At 38.4% G+C, this 17,582-nt stretch overlaps 1 protein-coding gene and 1 non-coding gene across 3 annotated transcripts in view; one reads left to right on the plus strand and one right to left on the minus strand.

The window, feature by feature from the left end:
- The window catches only part of LOC138691309 (ubiquitin-conjugating enzyme E2 W), an 83,454-nt gene that overhangs the window by 14,424 nt on the left and 51,448 nt on the right, over nucleotides 1-17,582 (minus strand). For both annotated transcript variants that reach the window (XM_069813168.1, XM_069813176.1), the window contains exons 2-4: nucleotides 11,633-11,724; nucleotides 10,039-10,141; nucleotides 7,369-7,524 (exon numbers count right to left, since the gene is read on the minus strand). In XM_069813168.1, the coding sequence (XP_069669269.1) occupies nucleotides 7,369-7,524; nucleotides 10,039-10,141; nucleotides 11,633-11,724 (351 nt within the window). The remainder of the gene's footprint in view (nucleotides 1-7,368; nucleotides 7,525-10,038; nucleotides 10,142-11,632; nucleotides 11,725-17,582) is intronic.
- Nucleotides 9,887-9,958, plus strand: TRNAH-GUG (transfer RNA histidin (anticodon GUG)). The gene has a single exon. It is a non-coding gene; the product is annotated as a tRNA-His (tRNA).

The raw sequence follows: 17,582 nt of genomic DNA on the forward strand, positions 1-17,582 counted from the left end.
ATAATTTTAACAATTTTCTGGAAAAATTTTCTCCTTATCAGGCAATTTTTCTAACTTACTGCTTTTGCGAAGTTTTATAATAAATGTACTCAAATAATTATAAATTTTCCTAAAAGTTTTCCCCTTATAAAGCAAGTTTTTTTAGCTTACTGCTTTTATAAGTTTATAATTATTATTTTAGAATTATTTTATTTTATAATTGAAGTGTGCATTTCCAGAACGTTGTAAGTGCCAATTTGTAAAGTTTACAGTAGGAACAAAAATAGTTTCATACAGTACATACTCGTACAACGTTGTGACTTGCACAACCTAAAAGTGCATTACTTTATTACTTGGAGCAACACTTTCTTCATAACCTTTCGTAATATTGTCAAATAGTGCATCTACAACTGATATATGTGAAAAAATAGATTCTCCCAGTGTCGGCACTTACAACGTTATGGAAATGCACGCTTCAATTATTATTATTTTTATTACATTTTTATATTATTTTTATTTTATAATTATAATTATTTTATTGAACATCTCAACCACTATAGACAAAAATGGTTTAACCATGTCAAAAGGGTGGACCATTCCAGACTCCCAAGACAAATTCTCCGCTATATACCATATGGAAGACGATCTTTGGGACGCCCCCTGAAAAGATGGACGGAGACCGTAACAGGCCACTAGACCCAATACCTGCAAGGACGATGATGATGATTATTGATATAATTATACAGTTTCTTGAAAACTTTCCCCATATTAAGCAATTTTCTTAGCTTGTTGATTTTTCTAAGATTTATAATAATTGTATTGATATAATTATTTTATTTTTTAGTTGGTTATTTAACGACGCTGTATCAACTACTAGGTTATTTAGCGTCGATGAGATTGGTGATAGCGAGATGAGATTGGTGATAGCGAGATGATATTTGGCGAGATGAGGCCGAGGATTCGCCATAGATTACCTTGCATTCACATTATGATTGGGGAAAACCTCTGAAAAAACCCAACCAGGTAATCAGCCTAAGCAGGGATCGAACCCGCGCCCAAACGCAACTTCAGACCGGCAGGCAAGTGCCTTAACCGACTGAGCCATGCCAGTGGCTGATATAATTATCATCCACCACTTATTCTGATCGGCAGATGAACCAATTGTTACACCACTTACACAACATCGTCTCTAAACATAGTGTCATTGTTTAAGGTATCATGTCTGGTCTCATGTTATGAAGTGTTCGGCATAGCTCAGATGGAAAGAGCACTCAGTGCACATAGCTGAGAGGTCCTCGGTTCGATTCCAGGTGCCAGAACGAATTTTCTCCAATAATAGGTATCGAATAGTTTGTTCGAATAAAAGTTCTCGAATACTTTTATCATTCGAATAATGACTTGATTACTCACTGGCAGGTTCTCACTTCTCGGTTCTCTTATCCAACATTCAGTGTGACAGTGATAAAGATAGCAGGGACAGCAGTGTATTGTGCAGGCATAGGAGTCTATGTTTTTTATTATTCCAATCACGTGCTATAACTATCTGCAACTTCTGATAAAGATATTGCATTCCTGCATTCTGTAATTATAGTGAGGGTCACGTAAGAACAGTTCCTAAACAGCAAATATTGCCATCTTGTCAGTATTGCCAACTATTACCAGATATTAAATTATATAAGTTAGGTCACATACAACAGTGTTCATGAGTGAGATAGTTATATACAATAGAAGTAATATAATACAGTTATATGAACACTTTTTAATGATTGAATAAAATTAATAAAATCGGTTAAAAACCATACATGTTTCGGAGGAATGCACCTCCATCTTCAGTGGTAGTACCACGACGCTGGTACAGATGTTCGACCGCATAACGTAGAGTCTTCCTTAAGCTACGTTATGCGGTCGAACATCTGTACCCGGTCAGAGCGTCTGGCTGCGAAACCAGGTGGCCCGGGTTCGATTCCCGGTCGGGGCAAGTTACCTGGTTGAGGTTTTTTCCGGGGTTTTCCCTCAACCCAATATGAGCAAATGCTGGGTAACTTTCGGTGTTGGACCCCGGACTCATTTCACCGGCATTATCACCTTCGTCCCATTCAGATGCTAAATAACCTAAGATGTTGATACAGCGTCGTAAAATAACCTACTAAAAAAAAAAAAACATCTGTACCAGCGTCGTGTTACTATCACTGAAGATGGAGGTGCATTCCTCCAAAACATGTATGGTTTTTAACCGATTTTATTAATTTTATTCAATCATTAAAAAGTGTTCGTATAACTGTATTATATTACTTCTATTGTATGTAACTATTACCAGATATCACCATATGAAGTAAAATCACAATCTTACGTACTGAATGACTTATTTACTTACCGTACTTTACCTTGCCAGAGGAAGATGCAAAGAAAAATACTGGGCACCACGCTACGAGACAGAATGACAAACGAAACACTACAAAAACTGACGAACACTACTGACGCAGCAGAACGAGCCACGGCAACGAAGTGGACCTAGGAGGACATGTGGCAAGACTACACCAGACAAGATGGACCCATGCAGTCACGATGTGGGACCCCTACGTCGGAGAGAGAGGACAGGGAAGACCACGGCTCAGATGGTCTGACATGTTTACCAAAGAGGTGGGGAAACAATGGTCGAGGACAGCAAAGAACAGAGTTTTGTGGAAATAACTAGGGAAGGACATTGTAAATGGATAACGTGATCAGTGTTAAGATATTGTAAATAGTAAAGTCAGTATTAGTGAAAGTTTAAGATAAATTTTGTAAATAGTAAAGTCAGTGTTGAGAAAGTGTCAGGTAAATAGTGTAAATAGCAATCAGTGTTTGTCAAAGTGCCAGTGTCAGTATAATGTGTGTAGTGCAAGAGAAAAAAAATGAACAAAGAACAGAGAGCTGAGACTAGTTAAAGACTAATAGGATTATTAACCATGTCAAAAAAGTAGTGTACACGACAAGCTCGCCTGGATTGGCTCACCAAGCGAGTACACTTGAGCCATCCCTGTCGAGGGGGTTCTAACCCCATCACAGGAGGCCTGTGCCCAACCTGGGACATCATGGCTAACATTCATTCATTCACTTTACTTTTATGTTGGAAGGTTATTCTAAATAATTCAATAATTTTATTACATATTTTCGTGGGCAAAACTATACGAGAAAGGGATCAACAAGTTAGGTATTTTGTCTGGCAATATGAAATTCATTGGTTTGACTAGACAAGTGATTTATGAGACCTAACCTAAAAATGTATTTTGTTTGACCACATGAAATTATTAGTACTAACTCCGAAAACTGAATGTCACCATGAAATGTATGCTTAAGAATACTTATAAAAATTTTGTTATTCTAATTATAAATGCTGTCTCCGTGAGCATAATTCCTTCTGCGTTATCTTCTTTCGGTTAAACCTGAAAGAACAGAACGCTAGTAAGGGAAGTTATCCCCACTTTCGCAGCATGCTTTATGCTGACTTGGTGGAGTAACTGCCATGCTTTTTCCTCTTTTTGACATTGTATTAAAATGTGAAATAGTGTTTCTATCGATCACCCACCTGCATTATCACACCCAAGTACGTTATATTTATTTACACTTAGGCCTACCTGACTATAGCCTTGAATAATAATTGTAACCACAATGCAACACATAAAATAACTATTATGTATTAATATTAATACTGATATTCCGAGGCTTATAAGGGTACAGTGCATCAGTTATTCATAGATTTCAAAAAGGCATATGACTCGATTAAGAGAGAAGTTTTATATGATATTCTTATTGAATTTGGTATTCCCAAGAAACTAGTTCGATTAATTAAAATGTGTCTCAGTGCAACATACAGCAGAGTCCGTATAGGTCAGTTTCTGTCAGATGCGTTTCCAATTCACTGTGGGCTAAAGCAAGGAGATGCACTATCACCTTTACTTTTTAACTTTGCTCTAGTAGGAAAGTCCAGGACAACAGAGAGGGTTTGGAATTGAACGGGTTACATCAGCTCTTGTCTATGTGGATGACGTGAATATGTTAGGAGAAAACCCACAAACGATTAGGGAAAACACGGAAATTTTACTGGAAGCAAGTAAAGCGATAGGTCTGGAAGTAAATCCTGAAAAGACGAAGTATATGATTATGTCTCGTGACGAGAATATTGTACGAAAAGGAAATATAAAAATTGGAAATTTATCTTTTGAAGAGGTGGAGAAGTTCAAATATCTTGGAGCAACAGTAACAAATATAAATGATATGTCGGGAGGAAATTAAACACCGAATAAATATGGGAAATGCCTGTTATTATTCGGTTGAGAAGCTTTTATCATCTAGTCTGCTGTCAAAAAGTCTGAAAGTTAGAATTTATAAAACAGTTATATCACCGGTTGTTATTTATGGTTGTGAAACTTGGACTCTCACTTTGAGAGAGGAACATAGGTTAAGGGTGTTTGAGAATAAGGTGCTTAGGAAAATATTTGGGGCTAAGAGGGATGAAGTTACAGGAGAATGGAGAAAGTTACACAACACAGAACTGCACGCATTGTATTCTTCACCTGACATAATTAGGAACATTAAATCCAGACGTTTGAGATGGGCAGGGCATGTAGCATGTATGGGCGAATCCAGAAATGCATATAGAGTGTTAGTTGGGAGGCCGGAGGGAAAAAGACCTTTAGGGAGGCCGAGACGTAGATGGGAAGATAATATTAAAATGGATTTGAGGGAGGTGGGATATGACGATAGAGACTGGATTAATCTTGCTCAGGATAGGGACCAATGGCGGGCTTATGTGAGGGCAGCAATGAACCTCTGGGTTCCTTAAAAGTCAGTAAGTAAGTATTAATACTGATATTAATTAATTAATTATTATTATGTTCAAATTGCACTAGCTTTTATTAACTGGCTCAGAAATCTAGTACAATTTTAATTCCATTGAACTCCAGTACCGAAACTTTTGTCTCAACTGCCAACATAACAGTTACAAAATCACTACTATTTGTAGTATTTGTCAGTATCGAAATTCAAAACGAAGTAGGCAAAAGAAAATTCAACCTGCAAACTAGAAAATCACCACAATCCACTAGCAAATGTAGTAATGGGGGGAAAAATGGTAGGTTTCACCATTAGGGTATGAAGTAAGCTGACCCGGACTATAGACGAGAGAAAGAAAGAGAGAGCTGAGATGGGAGAGACGACCTGGAGCAAGTCCTTACTGGATGCAACCACATTTCTACTATATACAGTCACGAAGCTAGAGTTTTGAGGGTGATAGAAACAATAGACTGTGACGGTACTATTTTGCATTGCCTGTAATGTGGCGATATTAGCGATCCTAGTGGTGAGCAACTATCTAATGTTTGCACATTTACTACGTATTGAGCTTCGCGACTATATATACTAGACTGTGATGCAACTACCTCATGTTTGTAGGCGAGGTAAGCTGAATGTATACAATTGATGAGCAATCAATATTCTCGAGAACTTCATTCTCTATACCTACTGTTTCTTCCTGTTCTCATTCTCCACTTCTCGCAGCATCTATTATGTAAGCAAAGTATTCGAATACTTGTTCACGATTCGAGATATATCTCGAGAACTTAATAAAATAATTCGTATTTTTTATTCGAATATTCCCATCACTAGATATAACCATAAAAGCTCAAATGACTTGCGACTTAAATTTGATAAGCTGGTGACCAATGAGAAGAGAATACTAAATGAGCAGCTCTCGAGGCTTGAAGGGAGCAAAGAGACCTACAACTTGGTCAGATGGAAAACTTTCCTTCTCACATCACTACGAGATGCTGCACTGTCCCTGCGACCAGCATGCACTTGCTGATAGTCAAAGTTGCTGTTTTCTGGTCAAGAGATAGTTTGCTCACCCAGCAGACACGTACAGGGCATATCAAAAGTCCGGTAACACTTTCAATATTTTATTACACAAAAACTACTGATGATAGCACTTCAAACACACGTCAGTTTAAAGTCAAACTCTCAAAGATCTGTTTACACCTTATAGAGACTCAATGTGTGAACCACGAGTGACTCGGCAGATGTCCAAACGATAATCAAATTCTTCCCATACCCTTTTCAACATATCCTCTGTGACCATGGCAGCAGCTTCTCGAATTCTGGTTTTTAGTTCCCCTAAATTTTTTATTTTAGTTGGTTATTTAACGACGCTGTATCAACTACTAGTTTATTTAGCGTCGATGAGATTGGTGATAGCGAGATGATATTTGGCGAGATGAGGCCGAGGATTCGCCATAGATTACCTTGCATTCACATTACGGTTGGGGAAAACCTCGGAAAAAACCCAACCAGGTAATCAGCCCAAGCGGGGATCGAACCCGCGCCCGAACGCAACTTCAGACCGGCAGGCAAGCGCCTTAACCGACTGAGCCACGCCGGTGGCTTAGTTCCCCTAAATCACGTGGCAAAGGCGGTACAAACACATGGTCCTTTAGATAGCCCCATAGAAAAAAGTCACATGCAGTCATGTCGGGTGACCTTGGTGGTCATGTCATGAAACATCTGTCCCTTACTCCAGCATGTCCTATCCAATAATCAGACATCTCCGTATTCAGGTAAGCACGAACTGCATTGTGGAAATGTGGCGGAGCCCCATCTTACTGAAAGATGAAATCATCATCGAGATCTTGTCTAAGTTGAGGCACTAACCATTGCTCCAACATGTCCAGATATGAATGTCCAGTCACAGTAGCCTCAATGAAGAAGAAAGGTCTGTACAGTTTTCGTTGTGACAACACGCACAAAACATTCACCTTTGGTGAATCACGCTCATGTTCAATGATTCTGTGAGGTTTCTGTGTACTCCAAACACGACAGTTGTGCTTGTTAATTTTCTCACTCGTATGGAATGACGATTTCATCTTTCAGCAAGATGGGGCTCTGCCACATTTCCACAATGCAGTTCGTGCTTACCTGAATACGGAGATGTCTGATCGTTGGATAGGACATGCTGGAGTAAGGGACAGATTTTTCATGACATGGCCACCAAGGTCACCCGATATGACTGCATGTGACTTTTTTCTATGGGGGTAACTAAAGGACCGTGTGTTTGTACCGCCTTTGCCACGTGATTTAGAGGAACTAAATGAAAAGGGTACGGGAAGAGTTTGATTATCGTTTGGACATCTGCCGAGTCACTCGTGGTTCACACATTGAATCTCTGTAAGGTGTAAACAGAACTTTGAGAGTTTGACTTTAAACTGACGTGTGTTTGAAAGTGCTATCATTAGTAGTTTTTGTGTAATAAAATATTGAAAGTGTTACCGGACTTTTGATATGCCCTGTACTTTATGAATATTCAGTGTACCTAGCTGAATCCTGTAGGCCAGGAATAGCAGCAAATGGTGTACAAACCTTCTCCTTGCAACTGCTGAGCATGGAAACAATACTGAGGCACACTGACTGGACAGAGAGCGCAGGTGACCAATCCTCTGTGAGGATCGACAGGCAGATGTGGCCATTGCTGTATACATGGGGATGGACTGGAATGTTCGGACCAATGAATGTTACCTGAAACACCACAAAGTAACAGTTTCCTCTCAATCTGTTTTAACTGAAGTGGCTGTCAGATGAAAGTCTAAAAAGACTTGTCAAGAGAATATTACAATGGTACAAAATTGTGTACCATGTCGCTTCGGTCAACTGAATTCCTAATTCATTTTATTCAACTCTAATCTTTTCCACAATTTATTTAATCTACTTTCTATTTTTTTTTTATCCTGTTTCCTTCATTTATATACAGGGTGATTTACGAAATTCTCCTCCAGTTTATGAAGGTGATTCCTGAGTTTATTTGGAACAAAAAAGTAAATAAATTAATGGAAACACAGTGCCGGAATGTAGCCTATTTCTGTCGAATAGCACCAAGGAGGCCACCATGCTTGACATCCCCATTCGATGGACGAATCACTATCGACAGTGACATATGCCTTCTCTTCATATGTCATTGCGGAGAGATTTGGGATTTAACCCAGGCATATTGGTGCACAATTAAGTAAATCCATCAATTCATTCACCAGTAATCAATCAATAAATTTATTATCGATCCATTTACCTCATTACTCATCAATCTATTAATCAATCAATCCATTCATCCATCAGTCATTCAATATATCCTTCAATTAATGCTTTCGTCCGTGGTTCTACTCATCTCTCAATCCTGCAGTTAATGCTAATCAATCAATCAATCAATCAACCAATCAATCAATTAATCAATCAATATACCAGTCAAACAATTGAAGAGGTGAGAATGAGATAGTCCAAAGCCACACTTTTAAGAAAAATGTTTTTTTGTGCAAATTCATTTCTTATACATATTTGGAAACTACCAGTAAAATATTACAAAAGTTACTCTACAAATGATGTATTTTTATTTTAGTAGGTTATTTTACGACGCTTTATCAACATCTTAGGTTATTTAGCGTCTGAATGAGATGAAGATGATAATGCTGGTGAAATGAGTCCGGGGTCCAACACCGAAAGTTACCCAGCACTTGCTCATATTGGGTTGAGGGAAAACCCCGGAAAAAAACCTCAACCAGGTAACTTGCCCCGACCAGGAATCGAACCCGGGCTACCTGGTTTCGCGGCTAGACGCGCTAACCGTTACTCCACAGGTGTGGACCAAATGATGTAAGTATACGCTGTAGAAATTATTATACAGCACCTAATACCACTGGCCTCTAAACCTTCAATATGCTCTTCTGTAAGATTTTGTCTGTGTGGCTTAGGATTGTATCATTCTCACTCCTTCAATTTATTAATCCATAAACTAAACCAACCATCAATCCATTAGTGAGTCAGTTAGTTAAAGAATCCATAAATGACTTCAACCATCCACCGTTAGTCAAGTAATAAATTAATTCGCCAATCCAACTATTCATCTGTTTGTCTACCTGTTTTACCTCCTACCTACCTACTTAACTATTTATCTAACTATTCTTTATATTATTTTAATGTACCGAAGTACATATGATATTTCCATGCAGATATTCTGCGTCATCATACGATGAAAGAGAAATGGAACGGAGAAAAATTCTCTCCAGCACCAGGATTTGAACCCGGGTTTTCAGCTCTGTGTGCTGATGCTTTATCCACTAAGCCACACCAGATACCCATCCCGGTGTCGGACACAATCGTCTCAGTTTAAGTTGCAACTCTTGGGTTCCCTCTAGTGGTCGCCCTCTGCACTACGTCATAGATGTCTATGAATGTAGGACTAAAGTCCACACATGTACTGAGGTGCACTCGTTATGAGTGACTAGTTGGCCGGGATCCAACGGAATAAGCGCCGCCTTAAATCACGAAGTGATTTACGCATATCATATATATTATTTTAATGTACCGAAGTACATATGATATTTCCATACAGATATTCTGCGTCATCATACGATGAAAGAGTAATGGAATGGAGAAAAATTCTCTCCGGCACCGGGAACCCAAGAGTTGGAACTTAAACTGAGACGATTCTGTCCGACACCAGGATGGGTATCCGGTGTGGCTTAGTGGATAAAGCATCAGCACATAGAGCTGAAAACCCAGGTTCAAATCCCGGTGCCAAAGAGAATTTTTCTCTGTTCCATTACTCTTTCATCGTATAATGACGCAGAATATCTGTATGGAAATATCATATGTACTTCGGTACATTAAAATAATATATATGATATGCGTAAATCACTTCGTGATTTAAGACGGCACTTATTCCGTCAGATCCCCGCCAACTAGTCACTCATAACGAGTGCACCTCAGCACATGTGTGGACTTTAGTCCTACGTTCATAGACTCTATGATGTAGTGCAGAGGGCGGCCACTAGAGGGAACCCAAGAGTTGGAACTTAAACTGAGATGATTCTGTCCGACACCAGGATGGGTATCCGGTGTGGCTTAGTGGATAAAGCATCAGCACGTGGAGCTGAAAACCCGGGTTCAAATCCCGGTGCCGGAGAGAATTTTTCTCTGTTCCATTACTCTTTCATCGTATAACTATTCTTTGCCAAGTTTTAAATCTCTATAGCAGATACTGACCTCTGGTGAGTCGAATGGATATTTTGGACTAAATTTAAATTGTAGTTGGAACTGTTCCCCTTCATACAGCGTTCCCTGAGCTCCTTCCATGTTTATTATCCACCTGAAACAGAGCACAGAAATGTACAAATGTTTCACAGGAAGAGCAATCTGCATTATGGAAGGAAAGCAATTACAATTGACTGAGTATGTATATTTGTTTTATCATGTTGGTGACATCATTTGGTCTGCCCAACAACTGATTTACAGTGGCGTAGCGTCAATGTAAGCTAAAAAGCTCAGCTTCCCCAGTTAATAACTCCATAATAAACTGCAGTTTATGAACAAAATTATTTATTAATTTTAATACAATTTATATGTACACCTTAAATGATGTCATGCGGCAGTTCAGGATGATTTGTGATGCAGCAGTAAACATGAAGCCTGCACACACCAGCTTCCAATCCTCTCCACAGACTCGTTTCTTTCACACATTCTTCTGCGTAACGCACCCCGCAGATTTTCCATCCCTTTCTAACTAAACTACCCTGGTTGCAAGGCTCGCAAGAAGCTAGCTTTAGCATTGGAAAGAATTAGCTTCCGAGTTATCCCTTTCGTGAGTTGTGTTCAGTTGAAGTGTTAGTGTGCACTGTGGCTGATATAATAAATAATGCCTGAAATAACAGTTCCTGAGACTAATTATTATAGTCAAAAATAATCTTCTGATAAAGATTTTAACGTTGATTTTTTTACTTGATTATTTAACGACGCTGTATCAACTACGAGGTTATTTAGGGTCGATGGGATTGGTGATAGCAAGATGGTATTTGGCGAGATGAGGCCGAGGATTCGACATAGATTACCTGACATTTGCCTTACGTTTGGGGAAAACCTCGGAAGAAACCAAATTAGGTAATCAGCCCAAGCGGGAATCGAACCCGCGCCCGAACACAACTCCGCATCGGCAGGGAAGCACCTTAGCCGACAGAGCTACGCCGGTGACTTTTAACGTTGACTGATGTAATTTTACTAACACTATCTACTGACCGTTAATATTGTGTTTTTTTTTTAAATATGACAGGGAGTGAGCTAATCTTAAATTATACGTACTGTATATGTCCATTTCTTAGAGATATGTGTAAACCATGGAATCATATTTTACTACCATTTGAGGTGATGCCTTATTGCTGTTACTTACGAGGTTCCAACCAATCTTCGGACTGCTGACTTGACATCGACTACTATTTATTTTAAAAGACAACTTGAGTTAGCTTCCCCTGCTCAAAATTCATGCTACGCCACTGCTGATTTGTCAGTCCCGCATGCATGTTTCTACTCTGAATCTACAGTACCTGTGTGTGTTTTCATATTCGATACCCATCCCTGGAAATTGTGGAAAAAATCTGGTGATCTTAAAGTAGTGTGTGGCCAATCCATTGTCATTTTCTTATGTTGATCTGTTATCCGATTGGACTGTGACTGTTTTCTAAAATTCTTCATTAGACACAATTTATGGTCAAAATATTCCCAGTATGCTTTTGAGGCATTCATTACCAAACGCCTAGATTTTCTAGGTCAATAACTATAAACTGTCTTCATCCTTCATGCTACTTACTGCGCGAGATTCTGTCCAGCACCTTCTGCATCTACGGTAACTCCTGGAGGAGGTTCTTTCATTAACGACATCAACTCTTTCTGTAGGCGTCGCTGCAACAAACAATCTTTCATATAATATTCTTCACCAATATCAAATACAGCAATTGCCGGTCACTGTTCAGGTTCATGTGCAAAATGAAAGACGTGGCGTGAAGGGAGCTCTGTTCATTCGAAGTTCAATGGGTGCGAATGGGTGTATTACAGGCCTGGGCACTGGGAGCGGAACCAGACTCTAAACCGGGACGCTTAATATTCATCCGTCAATGAATCAATGCTGCGCGGTGTTCCGCGGGGAAGAAAAGGGATGAAGAGGAATCATATGGCTCCCCGTGAGAGAGTAGAATCCGCTCTTGCCTCCCAGCCCTGGTTTACTGCATTATAATAGATTATTTCGACACAGCACGCCTATTTTCTGTTTAAAAAGTAAACCTTCCATAATTTCAGTTGTGATCTAGCGAAGGTACTGTGAAGATGTATTAAAATGCCGCCAATAAAATCTGTATCTTTGCCTGTGCTTGTAAAAGACTTCAGAGATGACTACGTTTCAGTTAAGGACGAAAATACAGGGTGTAGCCAAGCTTTAGGGTCAAAATTATATAGATTATAGACGACTCTAAACTGAACATTTTAACATTTATTTCGACTTCAACAAACAAAATTTCTACAATTTGGGATTTCTCGTTAGAGATTTTTCCTTCTCCACTCTGTCCTAGAGTAGTGATCGACAGAATTTTTGTCATCATACTTCTCTAGCTGAAGAGGCGAACTGAAGCCGAAACAGAGAAAACGCAAAACAACAAATAGAATTTACACTCTTGAAATACAAGTTTGTGTTTTCGTGGACCTTTGCCAAAGGTTTGATCCTTTAATTGCATTTGGTATTATCCTTTGCACTCTTTGAATCTTCCAAAGGCTATGGCCTGCGATACACAAAATGGGACGATATTCTTTTACCCAGTTTGCGAATCTCCGGTTTCGAACTATTCGGTTCTCATCAGCACGACGAAGAAGTCGTGGAACGGTAATCTTGTCAGAAATATTGCAAAACCAAACTCAAAAGGCGTAAGCCAAAAGACAAAGCAAAAGCAATTGACGATATTGCTAAGTAGATGGTACTTACTTACTTACTTACAAATGGCTTTTAAGGAACCCGAAGGTTCATTGCCGCTTTCACATAAGCGTCATAATCTACAGTTAATACGCGATTTACCACGAAAATCGTCTGTAGCTGCATTTAGATTGGCAAAAGGCCATGAATGTTTGGCCAAGCACCTGCATAGAATTGGAATATATCAGTCCCCAAACTGCCCATTGTGCAACTCAAACCAAGAAATGGATTCGGAACACCTCAAAATCTGTGCTTCAGTGGCTGGTCATGATAATATCTTTGAAAAATATTGGAGTGCAAGAGGTCAAATGACTTTACTGTCAAACGCCTGGAATTAGAAAACAACAACAACCGCCATCGGTATCTATCCTGTGCAAGATTAATCCAGTCTCTATCATCATATCCCACCTCCCTCAAATCCATTTTAATATTTCCTCCCATCTAAGTAGATGGTACTACTAAACAAAATTTGTTAACACAATCTCAAGGGAAAAAAATGAACTCTCTGCGTCATAATCTACAGTTAATTCCCGATTTACCACGAAAATCGTCTGTAGCTGCATTTAGATTGGCAACAGGTCATGATTGTTTGGCCAAGCACCTGCACAGAATTGGAATATATCAGTCCCCTAACTGCCCATTGTGCAACTCAAACCAAGAAATGGATTCGGAACACCTCAAAATCTGTGCTTCAGCGGCTGAACATGATAATATCTTTGAAAAATATTGGAGTGCAAGAGGTCAAATGACTTTATTGTCAAACGCCTGGAATTAGAAAACAACAACATTTTAACATAAGGAACCAATGGTCGGAAATGGATATTTTGGACGCTACGAGGTCTTGAAAGTGTATGTGAGGGAAGTTTCTGTAAGCTGCTTTAATTTGCACAACAAACAACTGCTTATTGCTTGCAAACTTTCAAGCGTCGTTGTAATGCATGTATTGAGACAGATGGTCGCCATTTTCAAGAACTACTCTGAGCTCTAAGTTGTTGCTGTGAGATGTATGTTGTTTGGAAATAAAACATTAAATATCTTGTTGTTTGCAAGAGAATGTGGTTGTAACATTGCCCACTTCATATCCATGATCACCTGGCAACAGACTCTTACCTGCCTGCCTCATTGTACAACACACACCAGGGATATTTAAGAGAGTGGAGCAAAATGTCGTGCATTGTTCTGATGTATCAAGGCTGGTGATCACCACTTTGAATAGTTGCATGCTTACTTACTTACTTGCTTTTAAGGAACCCGGAGGTTCATTGCCGCCCTCACATAAGCCCGCCATTGGTCCCTATCCCGAGCAAGATTAATCCAGTCCCTACCATCATATCCCACCTCCCTCAAATCCATTTTAATATTATCTTCCCACCTACGTCTCGGCCTCTCCAAAGGTCTTTTTCCCTCCGGCCTCCCAACTAACACTCTATATGCATTTCTGGATTCGCCCATACGTGCTACATGTCCTGCCCATCTCAAACGTCTGGATTTTAAGTTCCTAATTATGTCGGGTGAAGAATACAATGCGTGCAGCTCTGCGTTGTATAACTTTCTCCATTCTCCTGTAACTTCATCCCTTTTAGCCCCAAATATTTTCCTAAGAACCTTATTCTCAAACACCCTTAATCTCTGTTCCTCTCTCAAAGTGAGAGTCCAAGTTTCACAACCATACAGAACAACCGGTAATATAACTGTTTTATAAATTCTAACTTTCAGATTTTTTGACAGAAGACTAGATGACAAAAGCTTCTCAACCGAATGATAACACGCATTTCCCATATTTATTTTGCGTTCAATTTCCTCCCGAGTGTCATTTATATTTGTTACTGTTGCTCCAAGATATTTGAATTTTTCCACCTCTTCGAAAGATAAATCTCCAATTTTTATAGTTCCATTTCGTACAATATTCTAGTCACGAGACATAATCATATACTTTGTCTTTTCGGGATTTACTTCCAACCCTATCGCTTTACTTGCTTCAACTAGAATTTCCGTGTTTTCCCTAATCGTTTGTGGATTTTCTCCTAGCATATTCACGTCATCCGCATAGACAAGAAGCTGATGTAACCCATTCAACTCCAAACCCTGTCTATTATCCTGAACTTTCCTAATAGTTGCTATGAGATGTAAATTGTTTATGTGTGTAAAAAATTAAAGCAGCTTGCAAAAATATTCTTCAAACTTATTACCTGTTCAAGACCTTATATCTCCTGAAATATACATTTCCGACCACTGGTTCTCAGTTTAGAGTTCTCTATCACTCGTATAATTTTGACGCTAAAAGTTGGAGACACCCTTTATTTTATAGTATAAGGTGTGTAAGTTAGACAAAAAAGTTAATTAGCTCGTGATTTACAAAAACGTTGAAAAAACACATCGAATATCTGAAATTGTTTAGTGATATGATTTCGAATCAGTTCAATTTTTACTATGACTTGTGTCTAATACTGATAGGGGAGAGTCGGGTAGTATCGGACATCGGGTAATATCGGACAGTGAGTTTCTTTCATCTACCACACGATGATAGTACCTGATTGACATGGTTACGTTTCTGTGATGTCGCATAGAGAAACGTAACCATGTCATTCAGGTACTACCATATTGTGGTAGATGAAAGAAACGCACTGTCCGATATTACCCGATGTCCGATACTACCCGACTGTCCCCTATGTGCGAATATATCGTTCCAGTAATTTTAGAATCCACATTTTAAACACTTAATTGAAAAGTATACGTTTAGAAAATTGCCGACTCCAATAACCATGCGTACACAATATTTAAATATTTAACCTTGTGTTATGAAACAACTTTGCATTCTATACGATCAGCTGTTAGTAACAATAAATGGGATAAACTAAAACTACAGTGTTTTATTGAAAAAAAAATCTGGATATTCGAAACTATGTGAAGTGCAATATCGATTAAATAATGAAAAGGCACCAGATTATAATAAATAAAAACTATTTCAAATTCGCAGCAATAATATTATGCGATATCGAAAGAAAATTTTCTTGCTTGAGTGACAATCGAAACAGATTTAGTCCACACATGTGGAGTAACGGTTAGCGCGTCTGGTCGCGAAACCAGGTGGCTCGGGTTCGATTCCCGGTCGAGGCAAGTTACCTGGTTGAGGTTTTTCCGGGGTTTTTCCTCAAACCCAAAATGAGCAAATTCTGGGTAACTTTCGGTGCTGAACCCCGGACTCATTTCACCGCCACCATCACCTTTATCTCATTCAGACGCTGTCAAGGATCAATATTAGGTCCCCTATTTTTTCTAGTGTTTATAAATGATCTTTCCCCCCCCTAATAAAAGATGTAGGTCATCCCCATATTATTTGCAGATGACATAAGTATAGTAATTACAGCCAATAACTCCAACACATTCCAATCTTCAACAGAGGAAATTCTCTTCAAAATATGTGACTGGTTCTCAGTCAATAAATTGGAATTAAATTGTAACAAAACTAACATAATTCAATTTAAATTCTGTCCAAATTCAACGTCGCAAATTTCTAGCGCAATAATTAATAACAGATCCCTATTAGAAACAACAACAACCACATTTCTTGGCTTAAAAATCGATAATGTGTTAAATTGGAAAAATCATATTACAGAAATTACTCCCAAACTAAATTCAGCTTGTTTTGCTATTAGATCTATGCAAAAGATAGTAAATATCAATACCTTAAAAACAATATACTTTGCATACTTCCACTCGGTAATGAGTTTTGGAATAATATTCTGGGGAAATTCCACAGATAGTAACAGTATATTTCTATTACAAAAAAGAGTAATTACAATAATAGTAGGTGCCAAATCTAGGGAATCGTGTAGGACTATTTTAAAAAAACTACAAATAATGCCCATGGCTTGTCAGTATATCTTTTCATTAATACTCTTCCTCGTATGTAATCGTGAAAACTTTGTAACTAATTCAACAGTTCATAGCATAAATACACGTCAAAAATGACTTTGATACTCCATCGGCAAGTCTATCGTGCTATCAAAAAGGAGTGCGTTATATGGCAGTAAAAATTTTTAATAGCCTCCCTATCGATATAAAAAATGAAACTCAAAACATAAAATTATTTAGGGCCAAATTAAAGAAGTACCTAATTTCTCACGCCTTCTATTCTGTAGGTGAATTCATGACATTCAATAACACTTCATGAAATTGATACTGAAACTTTGTGTTGTACTAGTAGACTATATTGTAAATCTCGTCGGTATATATTTCATCTAGACTGTGACTATAAATTAAGATTTTATAATAGTATTAAGTTTTTTGACTTGTTCCATATTCTAGCTGTAAGCATGTATGAGTACCATGGAATGTTAATAAGTACAATACAATACAATAGCACTTGCAAACTCGTATTTATGCAAAATAAGTTTCTCGTCTATGATTGCCATCGAAACAAAAGAAAGAAATCTCCTTGAAACTGAAAATGATATCAGTGTGTGTATCGAATACAGGGTTCAGATTTGAGAAGCTACTTTCTCGGCGCATTTATGGTATTATTTTTTACTTTACAAATACTGAAACTTCTTTCTTTTAACTTTTATGTTTCTAAATACAACATAAGTGTATACGGTATGTCAATAAAGCGTTGTTTTATGTTGTAAATCATCTCTCGACCCTTCACCAGGTCAAGACCCACACTTTGGGAACCACTGTAGATAATTCCTCCTGCTCAAAATACAAATTTTACTTGCATACGGAGTACCATTCAGCTCCATTTTGATATCAACTGTCATTTGTTTGCCAAATGTTTTTAACAATACCATTAATCTTATTA

This window comes from Periplaneta americana, chromosome 2 (assembly GCF_040183065.1).
Source record: "Periplaneta americana isolate PAMFEO1 chromosome 2, P.americana_PAMFEO1_priV1, whole genome shotgun sequence".
Lineage (NCBI taxonomy): Eukaryota > Metazoa > Arthropoda > Insecta > Blattodea > Blattidae > Periplaneta > Periplaneta americana.